The sequence below is a fragment of the Nematostella vectensis genome, chromosome 13 (genome assembly GCF_932526225.1).
Source record: "Nematostella vectensis chromosome 13, jaNemVect1.1, whole genome shotgun sequence".
NCBI classification, from domain to species: domain Eukaryota; kingdom Metazoa; phylum Cnidaria; class Anthozoa; order Actiniaria; family Edwardsiidae; genus Nematostella; species Nematostella vectensis.
The window spans coordinates 11,019,127-11,036,611 of NC_064046.1; the positions used below are offsets into that span (position 1 = coordinate 11,019,127).

Here is a 17,485-nt window from a genome sequence, read left to right on the forward strand (position 1 = left end):
GTTCTAAACTGTTTCCTTATTAATAGGCCTCACTGTATTTACATTCGAAACTACTCTAAGTAAACCAAATAGGCACGATGCAATTATCATTATTACACTTTCAATATCGGCCATTCTTTATCATTGGACATGGAAAGCTAGTTGCTCTAGGCAATTAGTGAGTTCGACTTATATTTTATCCCATTTCCATTTACATCTTTATTTCCCAATCCCTCTTCTGCCTATAGAGAATGTTGAGGGGATGTGTTTTCTGCATTTTCGCAATACTTAAAGTATACTACAAATTACCTGGATTTTTTTAAAGGTGCTAAAAGTTTTGATTATTCTCACCTCTTTCGCAGGTGTTGTGAGCACTTGAATTAATCTTAAATGTCCCCGGAGAGAAAATCTTTAAGTCAACAGGCTCTGACGCTGATCGACCCGTCATCCAATCATATATCTCAGTCAAACTCTTCGCCTAGATAGTTATCCGCCTGTCCGACCCTTAGTCCGTATGATGGGCAACAGCTACGAGCAAGAACAGACTGTCCTCGATAAAAAATATTCCCTAACAAAGTAAGGTTTTAAACTGGAGTTGCTTCTCTTTAAGTGAAGCAATCGAAGGGACTAATATTGCAACGTAAGATAAGTCTACCTATGATTATATTGTATTATACAACTTCACGAATTTAACTCAGTTAACAGGTTATGAATTATATCTTTAATTTGACAGATTCGACATTTAATTTTATAAAAAAGATACGGGATACCTAGATTCCTAAAAAGTAGAACAAACATAGGGTTCTCCAACGAATTTATTACGAAAATGAAGAATTCTTTCGCAAATATAATACATCTATTTTATTATTATAATATTTTTTTGCCTGAGTAATGCTGCAAAAGCACCGCCACACCAACACCATGATTTATTGCGAGTATCGTTTAATTTTCACCACAAGCTAAAAAAACTATGTTCCTCAATCAAATGCTTTATATTTTTCTATCATCTTATCCTTCGATTTGATTCTAACAGGGCTATTATTTCTACACCCGATACGACCAAAATAATAACGCGGTGACTATATGCCCAATAGTCGGGAAAGGTCCTCAATGGACTAAATGCCCGACTGTTTTCAATTTATTCAAATAACCCAGTAAAATGTCGAAAAAAAAAATATTAAAAATATTCTATAATTGTTTAGAGTGAGCAAGCGATTCTGAAATGAGCGTTGTTGTCGGTATTGGATGTTTTCCGTCGTCTATGTACACTATAAAATCGTAATAGAAATTTTCTACAAGCTGCTAAATGTCGGCAGTTCTCAATTTACGCGTAGTCGACCTAGTGAGTTCAAAGTATTGTATATTTGTTGGGAAAGGGCAAGCGAATCTGAATTGAGCTATGTTGTTGGAATTGAACGTTTCCCTTGGTACCTCGTAATTTCGAAAGTTTCGCAAAAATTTCGCAAAGTTCGGAATCTCGGCAATTTTTACGCAAGTCTCAAAGTCTTGTTTTTTCCCAAATTTTAGGGGTCTCGGAGCCTTTTTTTTACCACGGTCTCGGAGTCTCGGATTTTTAAACACGATCTCAAGGGCTCCAGAATGATCTTTGGCGAGCACTTGCGAGCTTGCGAGCACCCCGTTTGCGAGCACGGCGGAAAAAATTTGCGCGAGCATTAGCCGAAAACTGTGAGCACATCGATCGAAATTTCGGGGGACCATTCGTGGGTATCTCAGGGTCCCGAATTTTTGTTAAACGCGATCTGTTTTATGTTGTTACCATGCTACGGGTTTAGAATGTATTGTAACTTTTTTTTCAACTGATGTTTATGACATACCTCGAGCAAGTTATCCGAAACAAGCTCGAAAAAAAAAACTGTCTCGGATTTCAAAATTTAACAAAAATCACGGGCTGGGATTCGGGTCTCGGCGCCTCACCCAGCTTTTTTTCCACACTATATTTTCGGGCTATGGATGACAAAATGGCTTATTGAATGAGTCAATTTTCAAGAAATTCCAAGACTAGCAACATTTAAACATAGAATTCCCAAGAAATAATGTAAACAATTAGATTCAATAACCTTTTCAGTAAATATAAATGACTTTAGAAGAGGGATAAAGTCAAGCTAAAACGGCAAGAAAAAATAGAGACTATATTTTTTCTTGCCTATTGTACACTAAAGAAAAACATAAACATTAATTGTCCTTTTTCAGGCAGAGCAAAGTATCCAGATCAGTGTCACCAGAATGGTCCCAAACCCGGCAATGAGCGCTCAAAACCAATCAGGGGTCTATCTACAATACAATATGAGTGGTCATCCCATTGTTGATGCGCCAACAGTTATTAGCAAGGCGGTCAGCGGCACGATTCTTGTGGTATTCGCATTGGTTGGTATTCCAGGGAACCTTATAACTCTCCTCGTGTACGTAACACGTGGTCAACGACACAGATTTCGCATGAAGAGCTCCACCCTGCGTATCCTTGGCAACCTCACGGCAGCGGACCTGATTGGCTCCTGTGCAAATATCCCAGTGTGCTTTGCGCTATTCTTGTTCTCCTCTAATCAGAATGTTACGCAATTGCTGTCTAAAGTGCACATGCTAATAACGACCCCTGCACTTTTCATAAACTGTGTGTGTCTTGTTCTACTAAGTCTTGATCGTCACGACTCGCTTCTAAGAGCCAATCAGCATCGATTGCGCAGTCGCAAAATGCGCTTTGTGTTCGCTTTCCTATGGATTGCGGCGCTGGTCATTGGAGTTGTTGGGTTTAATTCCTTCCAGGGTTTCATCGTGTGGAGGCCTGAATCATACCTGTGGGATTCCCCTAACTCTTTGCTCCTATTTGTCGGAGTCATAGCGGCCATATCAGTCATGATTTCCCACGTTAAGATAAAAAGGTCATTCAAGATGAATCAACGAGTGAGCCCGGAGTTTTCAGGGGCCAGCAGGCTTCACGACGCGCGCAAGCTTGCGGAACTCAGGGTCACGAGAGTCATGGTGCTGATCACTGTAGTGCTTCTCCTAACATACCTTCCTTGGGCGGCATGTCGGTTTTTGTTTTTAGCCAAACGTCGGCGTTTCCATAGCGATGTCTACGTCATATGCCGCGTGATGTTGTTAACAAGTCACGTGATACACCCTTTGTTGTTCTGGAGTGTGAGCTCCGAGTTTCGTCGAGTGACAAAGGTACTCTTGTGCCAGTGCAATAGAGAAAACCGCTGACAAAAGAGAGTTCACATTTGCCTCCATGCATTGCTATTGTTGGCACATGCTATAATCTATTGTTGGCACATCTACGCTCGGTTGACCACAAGACGAAGGAAATGCTGGGGCACTGCTTCGCAGCATGCCACATTGTTGTAAAGCAGCGCTTGGATAACGGTAGAAATACTGGCGCTGTTTGAAAATGCACCGCTTCTTTTTTACTTTTAAGTTTGAGCTTCTTTGAAAGTGGTGGTAACATAAACGCACATCTGAGGAAATAGGAATAGTGACAGGGTTTGGACTCCTCTTAATACGCCTCTCTTAGAATACATTTTCTATGTCATAGAGATTGCTCGATATTGTATGAAAATTTACAAAATAAGTAGTGTTTATACCGCGAGATCCAGAGCCATTGCTTTTATCACGTAAAGCCAGTTCAACCTCAGAATATCAACCAGCGTATGGATTGGCACTAACCGTAATAGCCGTTTCTTCTGATTTAACTGGTTGCTTTTTTAAATAAACATTTATTGGCATTGTTAACCGATCTTGGATAACACTTTATATATTGGCAATAAAAAGGAATTCACTAAAACGCACACACGATTTCCATTTCAAATTGTTGATAAAGGCAATGTTTCAAATATAAACTCCCTACAATGAGCAGTGGTGTACCCTGTAAGATGCCGGGTCAAACAGTGATAATGACCTAATTTAATAAATGACAACACTTCTTCTGGCTTTGTGATGATTGTGGGGTGGTGTCGTGTCTCCTCCACTCCCCACAATTCTACTTAAAACAGCGACATTCAGGCCATTTTCCGGTTAACAAAATGTAAAGCACCAAGAGAGCATAAGATGAGAGAGGGATACTTTGGTATTACCCGCGCGCCATGTCGACTTCAAATCTGGCTATTTTTAGTAACCACCACACCACCACTGCGCGTGAGCATTTGTACTCACCCTTCCCCCGCGCTTTTGCATTTACATCTTGTTGTTTGCCGCTGTTTTGTGACTTGAATCCGTAAAAAGAAAAAAATTGCACTAATACCATCGACAATTTCATTCTAGCATCAAGGATACAGGCAGTTGCGGTTTAAGGGGATGTAGTACTTCGAGAATTGCAAGATTTCAAAAACGTGTAAAAAAAAGACTTAAGAGACTTAATTCAAAACCAAGAGCGGAAAACCTCGTGCTTCAAACACCGCTTCCGCTCTACTTGCTGCTTCTTCGTGGTTTCTCAACATTCATTATCTTCCTAATGGTCAAACAAAATCTGTAGGTTAGATATGATATCAATTTTTGTGAATATTCCGGTTAATTGAGAAGGAATCCAAGAAAAATGCATTTCATAAAACCATCCTTGTAGCGAGGGAATGCATTTTTGTGATATGTGATGATCAGAGCCAGCAAGCTGAAGTATCTGAGCTTCTCTAATAGTGAGAAAAAAAAGAGGGAGATATTACTGTACTTCTTTGATGTTGTTTCTAGACATTTCTATAACATATTATACAAGCTGGGCGTGGTTTGGAGGATTTGAATAAAACGCGGTATCGCAGCTATTTTTTCGGCCGTTGCTATTTTCTTTCTTCTTGACTTAAATTCGCCGCTCAGAAAAACAAAACAGTCAAGTTATTCAGGGATTTAGCTTTCTTTGAGTATATTTGCCAATCTTGCTTACTTAAGATAGATTTGTTTTCTTCTTCCGAGTTATTTTTCATGATCTATTTCCATTCCTATCGAGTTGGCAAAACAACAGCACGCAACCCGCGTGGGAGTAGGACAAAAGTAAAAGGAGCAAATCCTCACGCGCATCGGTGGGGTGGTGGTTACTAAAAATGGTTAGAAAAAAAAAATTTAGCAGCTTCTCCCCCCCCCCCCCCCCCGAGAAATAATGACCTTTCCTTTACTAAGCACATGATAACATGGCAGTCTTGACTAAGCGCTATTTTAGGCTTTTGTTAATATCATTTTCTATTTCAGGGTTAATGGCTTTAACCAAACAATGTCTGTGTTGGGACATCATGACGTTATTTTAAAAAGAAAAAAACTCTGCCAGACTTCGGGGATAATGTTCATATGAAGAAAACTTTGTCGTTTTGAGGGACTGGTACCGAGCACACTTAGTTTCTTTTCAGATACTTTCTCCATTGACCAAAGATGGTCACAGTCGCTGTTTTTCTCTTCTGATTACAAGTCATAATATTTAAGAAGCACCAGCGGTACGGCAACCTTAAAATGACAAGAATCATGCAGTTTTTTTCCAAATAAGGAATATATTTATTTCCTTATATGGAAGTGACCGTGTTGACAAAAACGACAATTTTTGGCTAAATTTTATTGATATGTCGAGAGAACTGGACAGGCGCGAAGCGCTTAAAAAGGACATGACTACAAAACATCTAGCAATCGGATCCTACCATTTATAACAAAATACAGCCCGTGAAGCCTGAATTTCAAAATGATTCTAGTGAAACAGATTATCCCGGCGCAACCTTACGCTGCTAGTATCTTATGTACACCGCCTCTAGTCTCTTACAAATGGGAAAAATCGCTCAAAGACTTTTTGGTTAGAGCTAAAATCCCTAAAATAGACTAACTCGCGCGGTTAGCAGTCTATTCATGATAAACGTAGCGAGAGGGCAGTAGGCAATATTCTAAACATAACTTAATAATTGCGAGACCGATTGATATAACTCACGATATGGCTGCTGTAAAGGCCATTGTGAAAGCGGTTGATATTAAAAAAAGCTCAAAACGTCTAACTTTTAAATACAGATATCAAATTTCAAATAATGCCTTTAGAATTTGGTAAGTAAATACACTCTGGTTTTATTTCATCAAATTTGTTTTATGCACTTTGAAAATGGAAAATGCTAGAATAAAAGGCGCGTATCCAAAACCTTATTTCTTTAGCTTTACCATTTTCATTTCGTTAGCTTTATAATAAAAGATTGAGCAGATAAACGTGTCCAATTTATATTAGGTATCATTTTTTAATATTTGTACATTTCAGGCACGTACACAGGGAGATGCGTAGGGTGCGCGCGCACCCCCTTGCTTGGCGGCTCAAAAGTGGCTTATTTCTTATTAAGGAATCTTCAAACACTATGCTTTTTCCATATGATACCCTTGACTGCGCACCGCGCTCAGCCAATCCTGGGTACGTGAATTCATTTTTTTTTTTCTAATCGCTTGGCAGTATTGAAAAAATTGTGCAAGATTTTTCTACCGGGCTTGTTTCACCTTTACAGAAATGTCGAAATTTAAGGTAGTGAACGAATACGAGGAAGAAAGGGAACTGTTTAATTTCTTCCTCCTCCATCCGCTTGCGTTTCCATGGCAATGATTTTCACAACGCGGTTAAAGCCATCGTGCGCCATCTCACTTCGCTTGTCATAGTTGCCCCAAATGCCATCATCTCGCTCAGTTTATATGACTGAGCCTAATAGAAAAGTGCGCGGTGTTTTTCTGTATAGAACAGGTAGTTTGACAGGATCTAATGACAGCCGCACGCCTTATTGAACTAAGAATCCCTATTGGTGTTTACTCCTATCTCTTATCCAATCAGATGCCAGGAAAATGTAAGCAGCAATCTCTTCTGCACACACTTTGATTATTTCGTTTGACGTTTCCAAAATCGCTAATGGGATTTGAAAATTAATGAAACTTAAGCCATAACATTGGAACGAAATTGCCCAACCCTTCAGATAATGTATTACTGGAAGCACAAGTTATTTAGTTGTTCATTTTATAGCACGTTTCGCGACAAGAGTTGTGCGTTTTCATTTATTAGTGTTGTTGAGATGTCATTTCTCCGTCGAGAGGCCGCTTTCATTAAACGAACCCAATTGTTTGAAATGCGTCAAGTGCTTCCTCTCCGAGACGTAGTTAACGGTCGCCGTGGTATTAACCAGTCTGAGTGATATACGAAATGACCGAGATCAGTCACGTGATCACAGAGCTCCCATCCCTAAGCCAAGCAGGTGTATAAGAACTGTTCACACCGACATATCACCAGCAGAAATCTGCGGCAAAACCAACGTGAAATCATCAACGATGCAGGCATAACAAGCCAGAAAATTCCCTTACAATGAAGCCAAGGTTGCTTGGGACGATTTGGGTGATAGTGTTGATTGAGGTAAGGATTTTTGGTGACTTTATGGTTGGAAAGTGATGACACTTTAGTGTTTGACATTTTTTTATTTTATTCTGAAAACCTCTCAGGGAAGTTTCCAAGTTGGAAATGCTCAAGGTAAGATTTAACTGTTTGTACAAAACATCTTCTCGTAAAGACAAATATTCTGTTATTAGCACGTATGTATGGTCTTTTAGAGATTAATAAACTCAGAATTTTCCATTATCTACAATTTATTTTACCACCAGTTGTTATAATTTAAGTGTAAAATGGCTCTTGACTCAGTAGATTTTTTATCCCGTGATGCAATAAATCCTAATTACAAAATCCCAAACAATCGCCTAGAGCACCAAGATATGAATAACGCTATAAAGGATAACGAACAAATGTTGATGAAAATGGTATAGCTTAAAAATGCGGGTTATTTTAACTGTTCTTTATTTAAAACGTCCATTTCTACGTCTGGATAAATATCATATATTGTCATTCAAGAGAACCATCGCAATTGTGATAACCTTTGAGGATCAGTAAAAAGCATTATCTTTTCCTTTCCACTACGAAATGTCAAAATGACAAAATGACAGCCTTTTAGAGCTCTAAAACCTCAACGCAAAAATACAGAACGCGATGAAAATTGAAAGTTGGATTAAACAGAAGCAAAAATAATCAGATATGTGGTTCTTTGATACTAAGTGCTGATTTGGGCTGATATGAGAGAATCGAAGACATGATGTACCGAATTTGTCTTTTTGATCAAAGTTATGCGCTATCTATTTAGCACGGAAGTTTGCGACAACACAAAACTCAGAGCATACCGCCGCGACCTATCTCGACACATTTATCAACATTTCATACTTGCCAATTACCCCCCTTGCTTTTAAGATCAAAAATAAAAAAATGGAAATGAAAAATTATGAAATAATGAATTGTATTTGTTCTTTCCCTTCACTTCAGCTGAATCCCTGACACAATTGCTTTTAGTCAGAAGATCGTTTTAAGCCCCCTTGAGCAGCTAAACTCCCAATCAAGGAAGCACATTCACTTTCTAATCGCATACAGTATTTAAAGATATTTTCTCTCGAATTTTATGGATTTTTATCATTATGATTTTCTCTGGATTATTATTCAATTTTTTTTGGAGGAAGCAAGTCTGGGACATCTATAATCACACTGTAGTTGGTTTTAAGGTTCGCGCATTCCTGTTAAAGTTATTGGTGTTTTTTCTGTGTTACTCGATATATTGAGCCATTAGCCGAATGCTTTTAAAGGCTTATTCAATAAACTGACACTGATATGGCTATCAAAAATATCAATGTCCACAACGTGTGGAAGAAGTCTATAGCAAAACAGTCTGACGTGAACCTTTATTGTTCTGGAAATTTCTTAATGGAAATAAAGATATCGAGGGAAGAGGAAAGAGGGATATCATTTAGAATAGAGTGAATGCAAAGGAAGAGGAGAGGGGAAAGGGTGGAAAAAAAATACAAAATTAAAAACAGGGGTAGAAAACACGCGTATCTTCCCACGACAGAACACGCGTCTTTACACAGTCTAGTTTTTTTTCTTTTTGGGTCTGTGGTATTTCGGTTTTCCTTTGGTTGATGATGTACGTTGGCTCTTCCCATGCCCTTCTCGAGTTAAGGCAAACCACAGGAATCTCGTACGAACCGAAGAGGCAAATTCAAGGGAAACAATCGGGTCTGGGTGAAAGAGGGAGGGCTGGAGAATCAGACCTAGTTTAGACGCCGTTCTTTTCATGTACCCTTACAAATGCAAATGCATGCAAATGAACCAATTCGATTGTTCTATGTTCATTTGCATTTGGAAATGGCGTTTGTTCTAGTTTAGACGCCGTTCTTTCATGTACCGTTCCAAATGCAAATGCATGCAAATGAACTAATCCGATTGTTCTATGTTCATTAGCATTTGGAAACGGCGTTTGTTCTAGTTTAGACGCCGCTCTTTTCATGTACCGTTCCAAATGCAAATGCAAGCAAATGAACCAATTCGATTGTTCTGTGTTCATTTGCATTTGGAACGGCGTTTGTCTTTTGGAACGGCGTTTGTTACGGTTTAGACGCCGTTCTTTTCATGTACCGTTCCAAATGCAAATGCATGCAAATGAACTAATCCGATTGTTCTATGTTCATTAGCATTTGGAAACGGCGTTTGTTCTAGTTTAGACGCCGCTCTTTTCATGTACCGTTCCAAATGCAAATGCATGCAAATGAACCAATTCGATTGTTCTGTGTTCATTTGCATTTGGAACGGCGTTTGTCTTTTGGAACGGTGTTTGTTACGGTTTAGACGCCGTTCTTTTCATGTACCGTTCCAAATGCAAATGCATGCAAATGAACTAATCCGATTGTTCTATGTTCATTAGCATTTGGAAACGGCGTTTGTTCTAGTTTAGACGCCGCTCTTTTCATGTACCGTTCCAAATGCAAATGCATGCAAATGAACCAATTCGATTGTTCTGTGTTCATTTGCATTTGGAACGGCGTTTGTCTTTTGGAACGGCGTTTGTTACGGTTTAGACGCCGTTCTTTTCATGTACCGTTCCAAATGCAAATGCATGCAAATGAACCAATTCGATTGTTCTATGTTCATTTGCTTTTGGAAACGGCGTTTGTTCTAGTTTAGACGCCGTTCTTTTCATGTACCGTTCCAAATGCAAATGCATGCAAATGAACCAATTCGATTGTTCTATGTTCATATGCATTTGGAACGGCGTTTGTCTTTTGGAACCGCGTTTGTTCTGGTTTAGACGCCGTTCTTTTCATGTACCGTTCCAAATGCAAATGCATGCAAATGCATGCAAATAAACCAATTCGATTGTTCTATGTTCATTTGCATTTGGAACGGCGTTTGTCTTTTGGAACGGCGTTTGTTCCGGTTTAGACGCCGTTCTTTTCATGTACCCTTCCAAATGCAAATGCGTGCAAATGAACCAATTCGATTGTTCTATGTTCATTTGCTTTTGAAAACGGCGTTTGTTCTAGTTTAGACGCCGTTCTTTTCATGTACTTTTCCAGATGCAAATGCATGCAAATGAACCAATCCGATTGTTCTATGTTCATTTGCATTTGGAACGGCGTTTGTCCTTTGGAACGGCGTTTGTTCTAGTTTAAACGCCGTTCTTTCAATTTACCGTTCCAAATGCAAATGCATGCAAATGAACCAATCTGATTGTTCTATGTTCATTTGCATTTGCAACGTCGTTTTTCCTAGGAAGTGGAATTGATCATTGAATGTAAAAAGCAGGATATTTTGTTGTTGTTATTCTTCAGGTGCTGACTTTGTGCTAACTTCATCAGAAACCTTGATCATCAATACAACAACCCCTAAAATGCAAAAGCAAGACCAGTCAGCTTCATCAGATATTGTTGGAAATACTATGTCGAGGACATTTAAATCAAAATCTGAAAGCTACGACTACAAAGTTGCTTATTTTGAGTTCTCTGGCGATGTAACTTTCGAGAGGGGCTCCACGGTGCGAATCGTTGGAGAGAATGCTCTCTCTATTAATACCACAAATGGCAGTATCACCGTAGAAACGGACATCACAATGACTTGTCAGGAAGGCATGCCAATTGGAACCGCGCGGTGTCTTGGCGGCTTTATGGCCCGCATGGTCTGTGGGGGGAAAGTCACTTGTCCAGGTGAGAAGTTTAATTCAGTAAAGGGGGCGGAGTGGTGGCAAACTTGGGGCGGAAGTGGGAGGGGAGGGGGGGGGGGGATTGGGCTTGGAGGTATGATGGTTCCGAGGGAGGGGGAGGGTACCTGGGTTTCACATAAAGTTCCGTTGAAACTTGAATAGATATACTCGTCTTTTATCAAGCAATCGTTATATATGTACATGTACGTGGATACACTGTAAGCAACCGATCACTTTAAAATAGATCCACTCATAAAAGTGAGGGGGGGCGCTGCCCCCTTAATACTTGCGTTTCCGTTTGGCTAGGAATAATTAAAAAGCAAGGATAACGTACCCTGGATAAAATATTATGCTACTATATGAATCTTCATAAAATAATTGAGATAGTACAGGCGTTTTGATTGGTGGGATTGGTCACTTTCATTACATGATGAAGGTCATGCGATGACGCAGCATAAAATCAAGTAAAGAGAATTTGTGCATCATCATGTGCGTCTACAACTCTGTGAATTCCTACGAACTTTTGCCTTTTTTACACTAAAATAATAGTCTTCCGGAGAAAAATGTAAATATTAACAAGAGATCATCTTATGCTCTCTCGATAATAAGTAATTATTGCTTGAAATTTGAAGTCTGTTCAGTTTTTCTAATTATTTTATGTGCGCGAGCTGACGTGCACTAGAATGACGCCATTGCGCGCGCTGTTGTGAATTTTTTTTTGTCTTTTTCGTAGAATAAGAAATAATTACTGGGATACCTGTGGTAGCCCAGTCATAAAATGCAACTGGTTTTTGTAGCTACTGCGCATGTGCGAGTCTGCTATGTCATCACGTCGAAAAAAAAAAACAAGTAAGATTTGCCGCGGGGTTTGCTGGGAAAATTTGACTTCGGATACACTTCGGGATATGATCGTTACGAAGCGCCAGCCAGGAAGAACATATCTAAATAATCAAAAGATTTTGGGGTTTGTTTAACAATTCTTACATATTCGCTTCTATGACAGCTTGGTTTGATAAACTCATTTCGAGTTATGATCGTTCAAACTTTACTTCAAGTTATTGAATTATTAAGAGTTTGCAATACGTGCCGAAACACACTAGCTCATGTAAACACGCTCACATTTGGTTATTTCGAGTATTTAAGCTCAGTTTTTTTCGACCGTATCCGATTCCTTTTGACATAAAATCAAGTTGCAAAGCTTTATTGAGATTATCTGTAGGTTCAAACATATTATTTCGTACAAAAACATGCCCTCGCAAATTTACTTATCGAATGATGATTTTGCACTTTTTATAACTTATTATTCGGCAAAATACATATTGTACAACAGTTATGTGATCAATTGTAGCAGGTATTTCATCTTTGTGGAAGAAAAAGTAACTGGAATTCGACATGCTCGACGTGTTTAGTTTAATAGTTCAATACAAACACTAATATAATTATTTTAAGAATCCACACTTTGGTGTTGGCTTCGTGGCAAAGTTGTTCAGGTCAGTGATCGGAGTCCGCATAATGCCACGGGTTCGAGTCCTCCTTTTAATTCTTGGGAGTCTACCGTTTATCAATACTTTTTATATTATGATTATACTAAGAAATAACCTAGAAGAGATATATGATAACGTTACAGTTATAAATAATTGCTTCAGTAGCTACATCCATGTTTACGGGCCTATTTTTTATCTGTCGTAGCGATTTGCACAATGCAATTCCCAAGAACCCTTGCGTCACAGGCGATACTTCTTATTCTAGTGTATTGATTGCGACCTCACTGTATCCTTTTTCTTGCACGAAGTATCTAGCCTACTGTCCTACGTCATCGCAACGCCTAGTTACCAGAACCTTTTGCATAATTTAAAACTGTGTCATGGCCGCCATTTTGAATTTGGGATTCCAGCTCTCAGATCCATGTTATTTGTGCAGTTGAAGGCCCGATTCGCGATTTAATAACTGCATATTTAACCATAGCCTTAATTTCTACCAAGTTATTTTGGAAAATCATCTCAGCTTGGATTGATTTCGCTGTATTTACTCGTGTTTACATTTGCGACCCGAGTGCGAGACACGCGGCTCAAGATAAGAATTTTAATTCTTAAAGAGAACGTGAAACGAAATTCTCTTATGCTTATTTTGACAAATTGACTAGTTAGTATAGTAGCGTAATATCCCAACAATAATTCCTCCAATTTTCGATACTTGATTTAAACGGAAATCTGATTTTTGATCCTTTTAAAATTAGCAATTTTGGCAAATATTTGCATGAAACCGGCGACATACGAATATCGAATTTGCATATCACTTGTGACGTCAAGAGTTGTACAAGTGGGTGATAAACATTAGACATTCCCATACAAAATAGGACGCCCCCCACCTAAAATACACATATAATTGATCGTGGAGCCCGAATCTTACCCAGAAAACACCTGAGTGTAACCTGAGCAAAGTATCCATAAAGAATCCTGCAGCAATTGAAGCGGTGATTTTTATTCATATTTTTTATAAGCTTTTGAACACCATTTGCGCGCGAACCACCCAACTTTTCGATCACAATTGTGATCAAAGAAATAACATATACGCTGTAAATAATTGCGAGACGATATAACAAGGCAAAAAGTAAAGATATCAACCTCAAAGAGAAACGACTGGAAATCTATATAAGTAGGTTGAGATGCGAGGACTGAAAATCATCAATGAGTGAACGGCAAAAAATACTCGATTGTATTTACTTCTCTTTTAATAAATAAACAAACAAACAAATGCAGTAGATGGTACTAGCATTATAATTTCTGAATATATAATGTTTTTTTTTTAAGAAAAACTGCCATCAAGACTTGGTATATGTGAAAGGAATGCACAACAACCGCACAAATGTACATTTACTGGCAAAACAAAGCGTACGGTGCGATAAGAAAACACTCACAAGAAAACTTGCACCCTTCACCGTGCTTTTCTTGGCTCTAGAACAAATTCGAATTTAATATTTACCCTTCCTCCCTTCCAGTTGTAAGGACTGATTTCTGTCGATAATTCGACTGTTCGTTTTGTAGAGAAATATCATTCCTTGAATGACTGAATCAAATCCTGTTGTCAATCGGCCCGGTAAAACAAACTATTTCGCTTTTCCAGTTTGTCAATTTGTTGTACTTTGAGGCTTAACAGTGAATCAGATTATTACAATCGCATGTCGTTCTTTCAACATTTTCCACCCCGGGGTGCTGTTCGAAGGTGAACTGGTATTTTTGCGAGTTTACTAACTTTAGTAAAGTTGTTCGCCCCGTCTTGGTTTTATGGCCGTTCGCATTCGCACGTGGAAGAAATCGTTTTTCTACAACTCAGTTTGCGAATAAAGATGCATTGAAATGAAGTCTAATCCAATATAACATATTCTTATAATCAAACCATTCATCCTTACCGGTAAAAATGAGGCGTAGTGCTCAAAACAAGCCAAAATAATCCGGTTGAAATGTATTTGCTTGAATGAACCGATCGACTCGAACTGGTAAACACTCCAGAGATGTCTTTCATTCCATTCACTTCAGGTTTCGGCTAAACCCCTATCTTAGTGATAGAAAAAAGTTATTCTTGGATCCATTTATTGAACATTGTAATCATCTTTCTTTACCAAGTCTTGAAAAGCGAGGAAATAGAAAAAAACACAAAAGATATGCTCGTCCTCATCTTTACAAATCTACGATAGCAAGCGAAGTTCGACTGGAACCCCATCAAGTGTGTACAACTCTTGACGTCAGCCAATCAAAAAAAAGTCGCCAATAAGACAAGACATTTTCAAAATACGATTACAAAAATTCCTGTAATCAATAAGCGCAAAGGCAGTTTTAAAACCAAACATCGATAGCTATATTTTGTTATAAAAGCTTATGTATTTTTCGTGTCATGGTCTCTTTAGCTTAAAAGTTAAGTGCTGACTGCTTTAGACTCATACAGCTTACTTCAAGACGCGATTAAATGTGCCCAGGACACTCATGAATGGACTCGAGGTATTTACCTTGATTGCTCAATCTAATTTAAGGTGGAAGTAGTATGAAACAATTGATGGAAATCGTCTCCTACAAATCGCTTTGCCGATAAATCTACTTTACTTTGGACACTGTGTGTTTAAATGACGCCGGATCGACTTTCGATCCGGGGTGAACTCACACCGTTTTTTACAGTCCCCCTCATGTACACCTGTATTTTGTAACTCCGCGTTTACATGATTCCGCGACAAAACTGAAGTTAAATAGGGAATATATTAAATTCCTTCTATGGAAGTGACCGAGTTTGGCAAAACGAAAATTTTTGGCTTAATTTTCTTGATATGGCGCCGGGCTTTAGCACATCGTGTGCCTAATTATAATGAATGAAAAAAAAAAAAAAAAAAGGTGTGGCTGACAAGGTCTATATAAGTTAAGCGTCTGTAAAACCACAGTCCTTAACTTTTTAATTAATCTTTCTAGGCACTGGTCCAGGCGGAGTAAATATTTGTCAAGATTTATTAAATTCACAAGATTGCGTTTATGGTGCAAATCACGCAGGAAACGGCGGGGGGAAGAATGAAATGGTGGATAAGGGAGCGAACTATAGCTGTGGCGAAGGAGATCTTATTGGCGGGAGCTCGGGTGAGTTTGCCGTCTTACCCACCTTGAGAAATCAAGGTTTTTTTTCCATCTTGCGTTTTACTCACAAATAAAAAGTACACGTAGAATCATTTTGTTAGAGCTTTTTTGGCAAGGTTCGCTGAGAACTAGCGGTCTATTGTATCGGTGTGGAGGGCTACGATTGATAGCATTATATGAGGCGCGTGTCTAGAGGGGTCCGGACCCCACCCGGACCCCACCCTGCTCAAGAGACGAGAGGAGTTCGATTCCAGTTGACCCCTTTGTTGGTAGTTAAAATAACGGTTAATTATGTATGTATCTGGATAAAAAAGTTTCTAGATGGATCTAGTGACCATCACCTGAGATAAGTATACAGGTTTTGTATAACTACTCGGGAACTCACCCTGCTTTTCCTCTAGACACGCGCCTGTGTATAGTACGATCAGTCAGTAGCTCTAATTTCGAATTCGCAGCTCTGACAAAGAAGGGGAATTTCTTTCGCGAGTGTGACGATAAGAAACAAACCTAGGCTTTCTTAGATAGTTTTTAAAGAGATAAATTTTTAGCAAATGATACAATGATATTTTTTTCAGGAGTATCGAAGTTTAATGAAAGTCGAGTTCTAACCGTCGGGATAGCTGGAGGTGGAGCGATAGAACTTGTAGCATTGAAAGGGTTGATTAAAATTGGTGAGTTGTTGACGATGAAGTGTAAGGGGATGTTAATGACTATTCAGGGAGATGTAAAGGACTACAACCCGAGGGGGGATGCTACTAAAACGGGGAACGGGGAGCGGGGAACAGGGAGCGGGGGAACACCAAAACGTTTTCTTTCTTTTCCGGGTAAGCATTTATACATGATAACAAAATATAATAAAATATAATATAATATGAAATAAAAAAAGATGTATGTTCTGATAATTCTAACAGCCCACATTCCGGCACAAGACAATACGAAAGCAATAAGCAGCAATACAAAAACGCAATAAATAAGTCAAAAGGAACAATACAAACACGCTGCGTTCAAAATCCTTAATAATTTTCTGTTGGTCAATGCATTAAACCATTTATTTGATAAAAAAGTGCAAAATGAAATAAGATTTTAGAAAAATGTATGTACTTATACTTACCTCAAGAAGGCAAAAATATATTAACAGAAATGGGTCAAGCATGTACTAAACAGAGCATACTTTCAAGTGTGTGGCTTACTGTTTAGGAATGAACCAGGTATAAATCAGATTCCTGTTCCCCGCTCCCCGTTCCCCGTTTTAGTAACATCCCCCGAGGGGGGGGGGGGGAGTTATGGTCCAGAATCCATCTTGTCCAAAAGCTGATTATTTTGTTGTTAGGTGGCACAATCACCGCCAATGCAGCACAAAATTCCAGTTTAAACGGCACAGGCTTGGTCAGCGGACCATCTGGGGGGACAATACGACTCAAGGCTCAGAAGGTATTAAACTGTTTGTTAAGCCGGCCTTTCACTAAAGAAGGAGCTTACGGGCTTTTGTGAAGCGAGAAGTAACGAGAAAAACGTCAAAAAAATTCCTTTCCTTCCGTCTTCCCTTGCTTGCACTTCGCGCTAGTTTTGCGATGTCGTGTTCCCTTTTGGAGTATTTCGTGGGTTATTTTGCTAGCCCTAAATTACGAGTTGCTAGTTATAACCGCTTTCTGGCTATCTTTATTGAATTGCATTTGGTGTTTCTTAACGTGATTAATGTGATTAAAGACCCCAAGATTTTTGACTGACGGGAGCCTTATATTGAAGTGTAACGGTCTCCAAGCACAGAGCGCGTATGTTGCAAATGTTATTATTATTATTATTTTTTTGATTGAGTAGAAGACTAAAAAAGACATTTATTTTAAAGCCATGTTCCGGATAAACATGTTTTGTTTCTATTGTGCACGCAGTCGA

At 38.9% G+C, this 17,485-nt stretch overlaps 2 protein-coding genes across 3 annotated transcripts in view; both read left to right on the top strand.

The window, feature by feature from the left end:
- Positions 1-442: 442 nt before the first annotated feature.
- On the top strand, positions 443-3,922 carry LOC116613717 (melanopsin-like). 2 transcript variants are annotated; one of them, XM_032374223.2, is made up of 2 exons: positions 443-619; positions 2,191-3,922. In XM_032374223.2, exon 2 carries the CDS (start codon positions 2,224-2,226, stop codon positions 3,199-3,201), a length of 978 nt encoding a protein of 325 aa, XP_032230114.2. In that variant the 5' UTR covers positions 443-619; positions 2,191-2,223; the 3' UTR covers positions 3,202-3,922. The 2 variants fall into 2 exon arrangements, with proteins under 2 accessions (XP_032230114.2, XP_032230113.2); XM_032374222.2 differs by having other exon boundaries at positions 443-555.
- A 2,944-nt stretch (positions 3,923-6,866) lies between these two features.
- Positions 6,867-17,485, top strand: part of LOC5505881 (adhesion G protein-coupled receptor L2) — a 68,983-nt gene continuing 58,364 nt past the window's right edge. The window contains exons 1-6 of the mRNA XM_048720592.1: positions 6,867-7,324; positions 7,411-7,438; positions 10,612-10,983; positions 15,434-15,595; positions 16,168-16,263; positions 16,923-17,023. Of these exons, the coding sequence (XP_048576549.1) occupies positions 7,277-7,324; positions 7,411-7,438; positions 10,612-10,983; positions 15,434-15,595; positions 16,168-16,263; positions 16,923-17,023 (807 nt within the window). The 5' untranslated portion in view covers positions 6,867-7,276. The remainder of the gene's footprint in view (positions 7,325-7,410; positions 7,439-10,611; positions 10,984-15,433; positions 15,596-16,167; positions 16,264-16,922; positions 17,024-17,485) is intronic.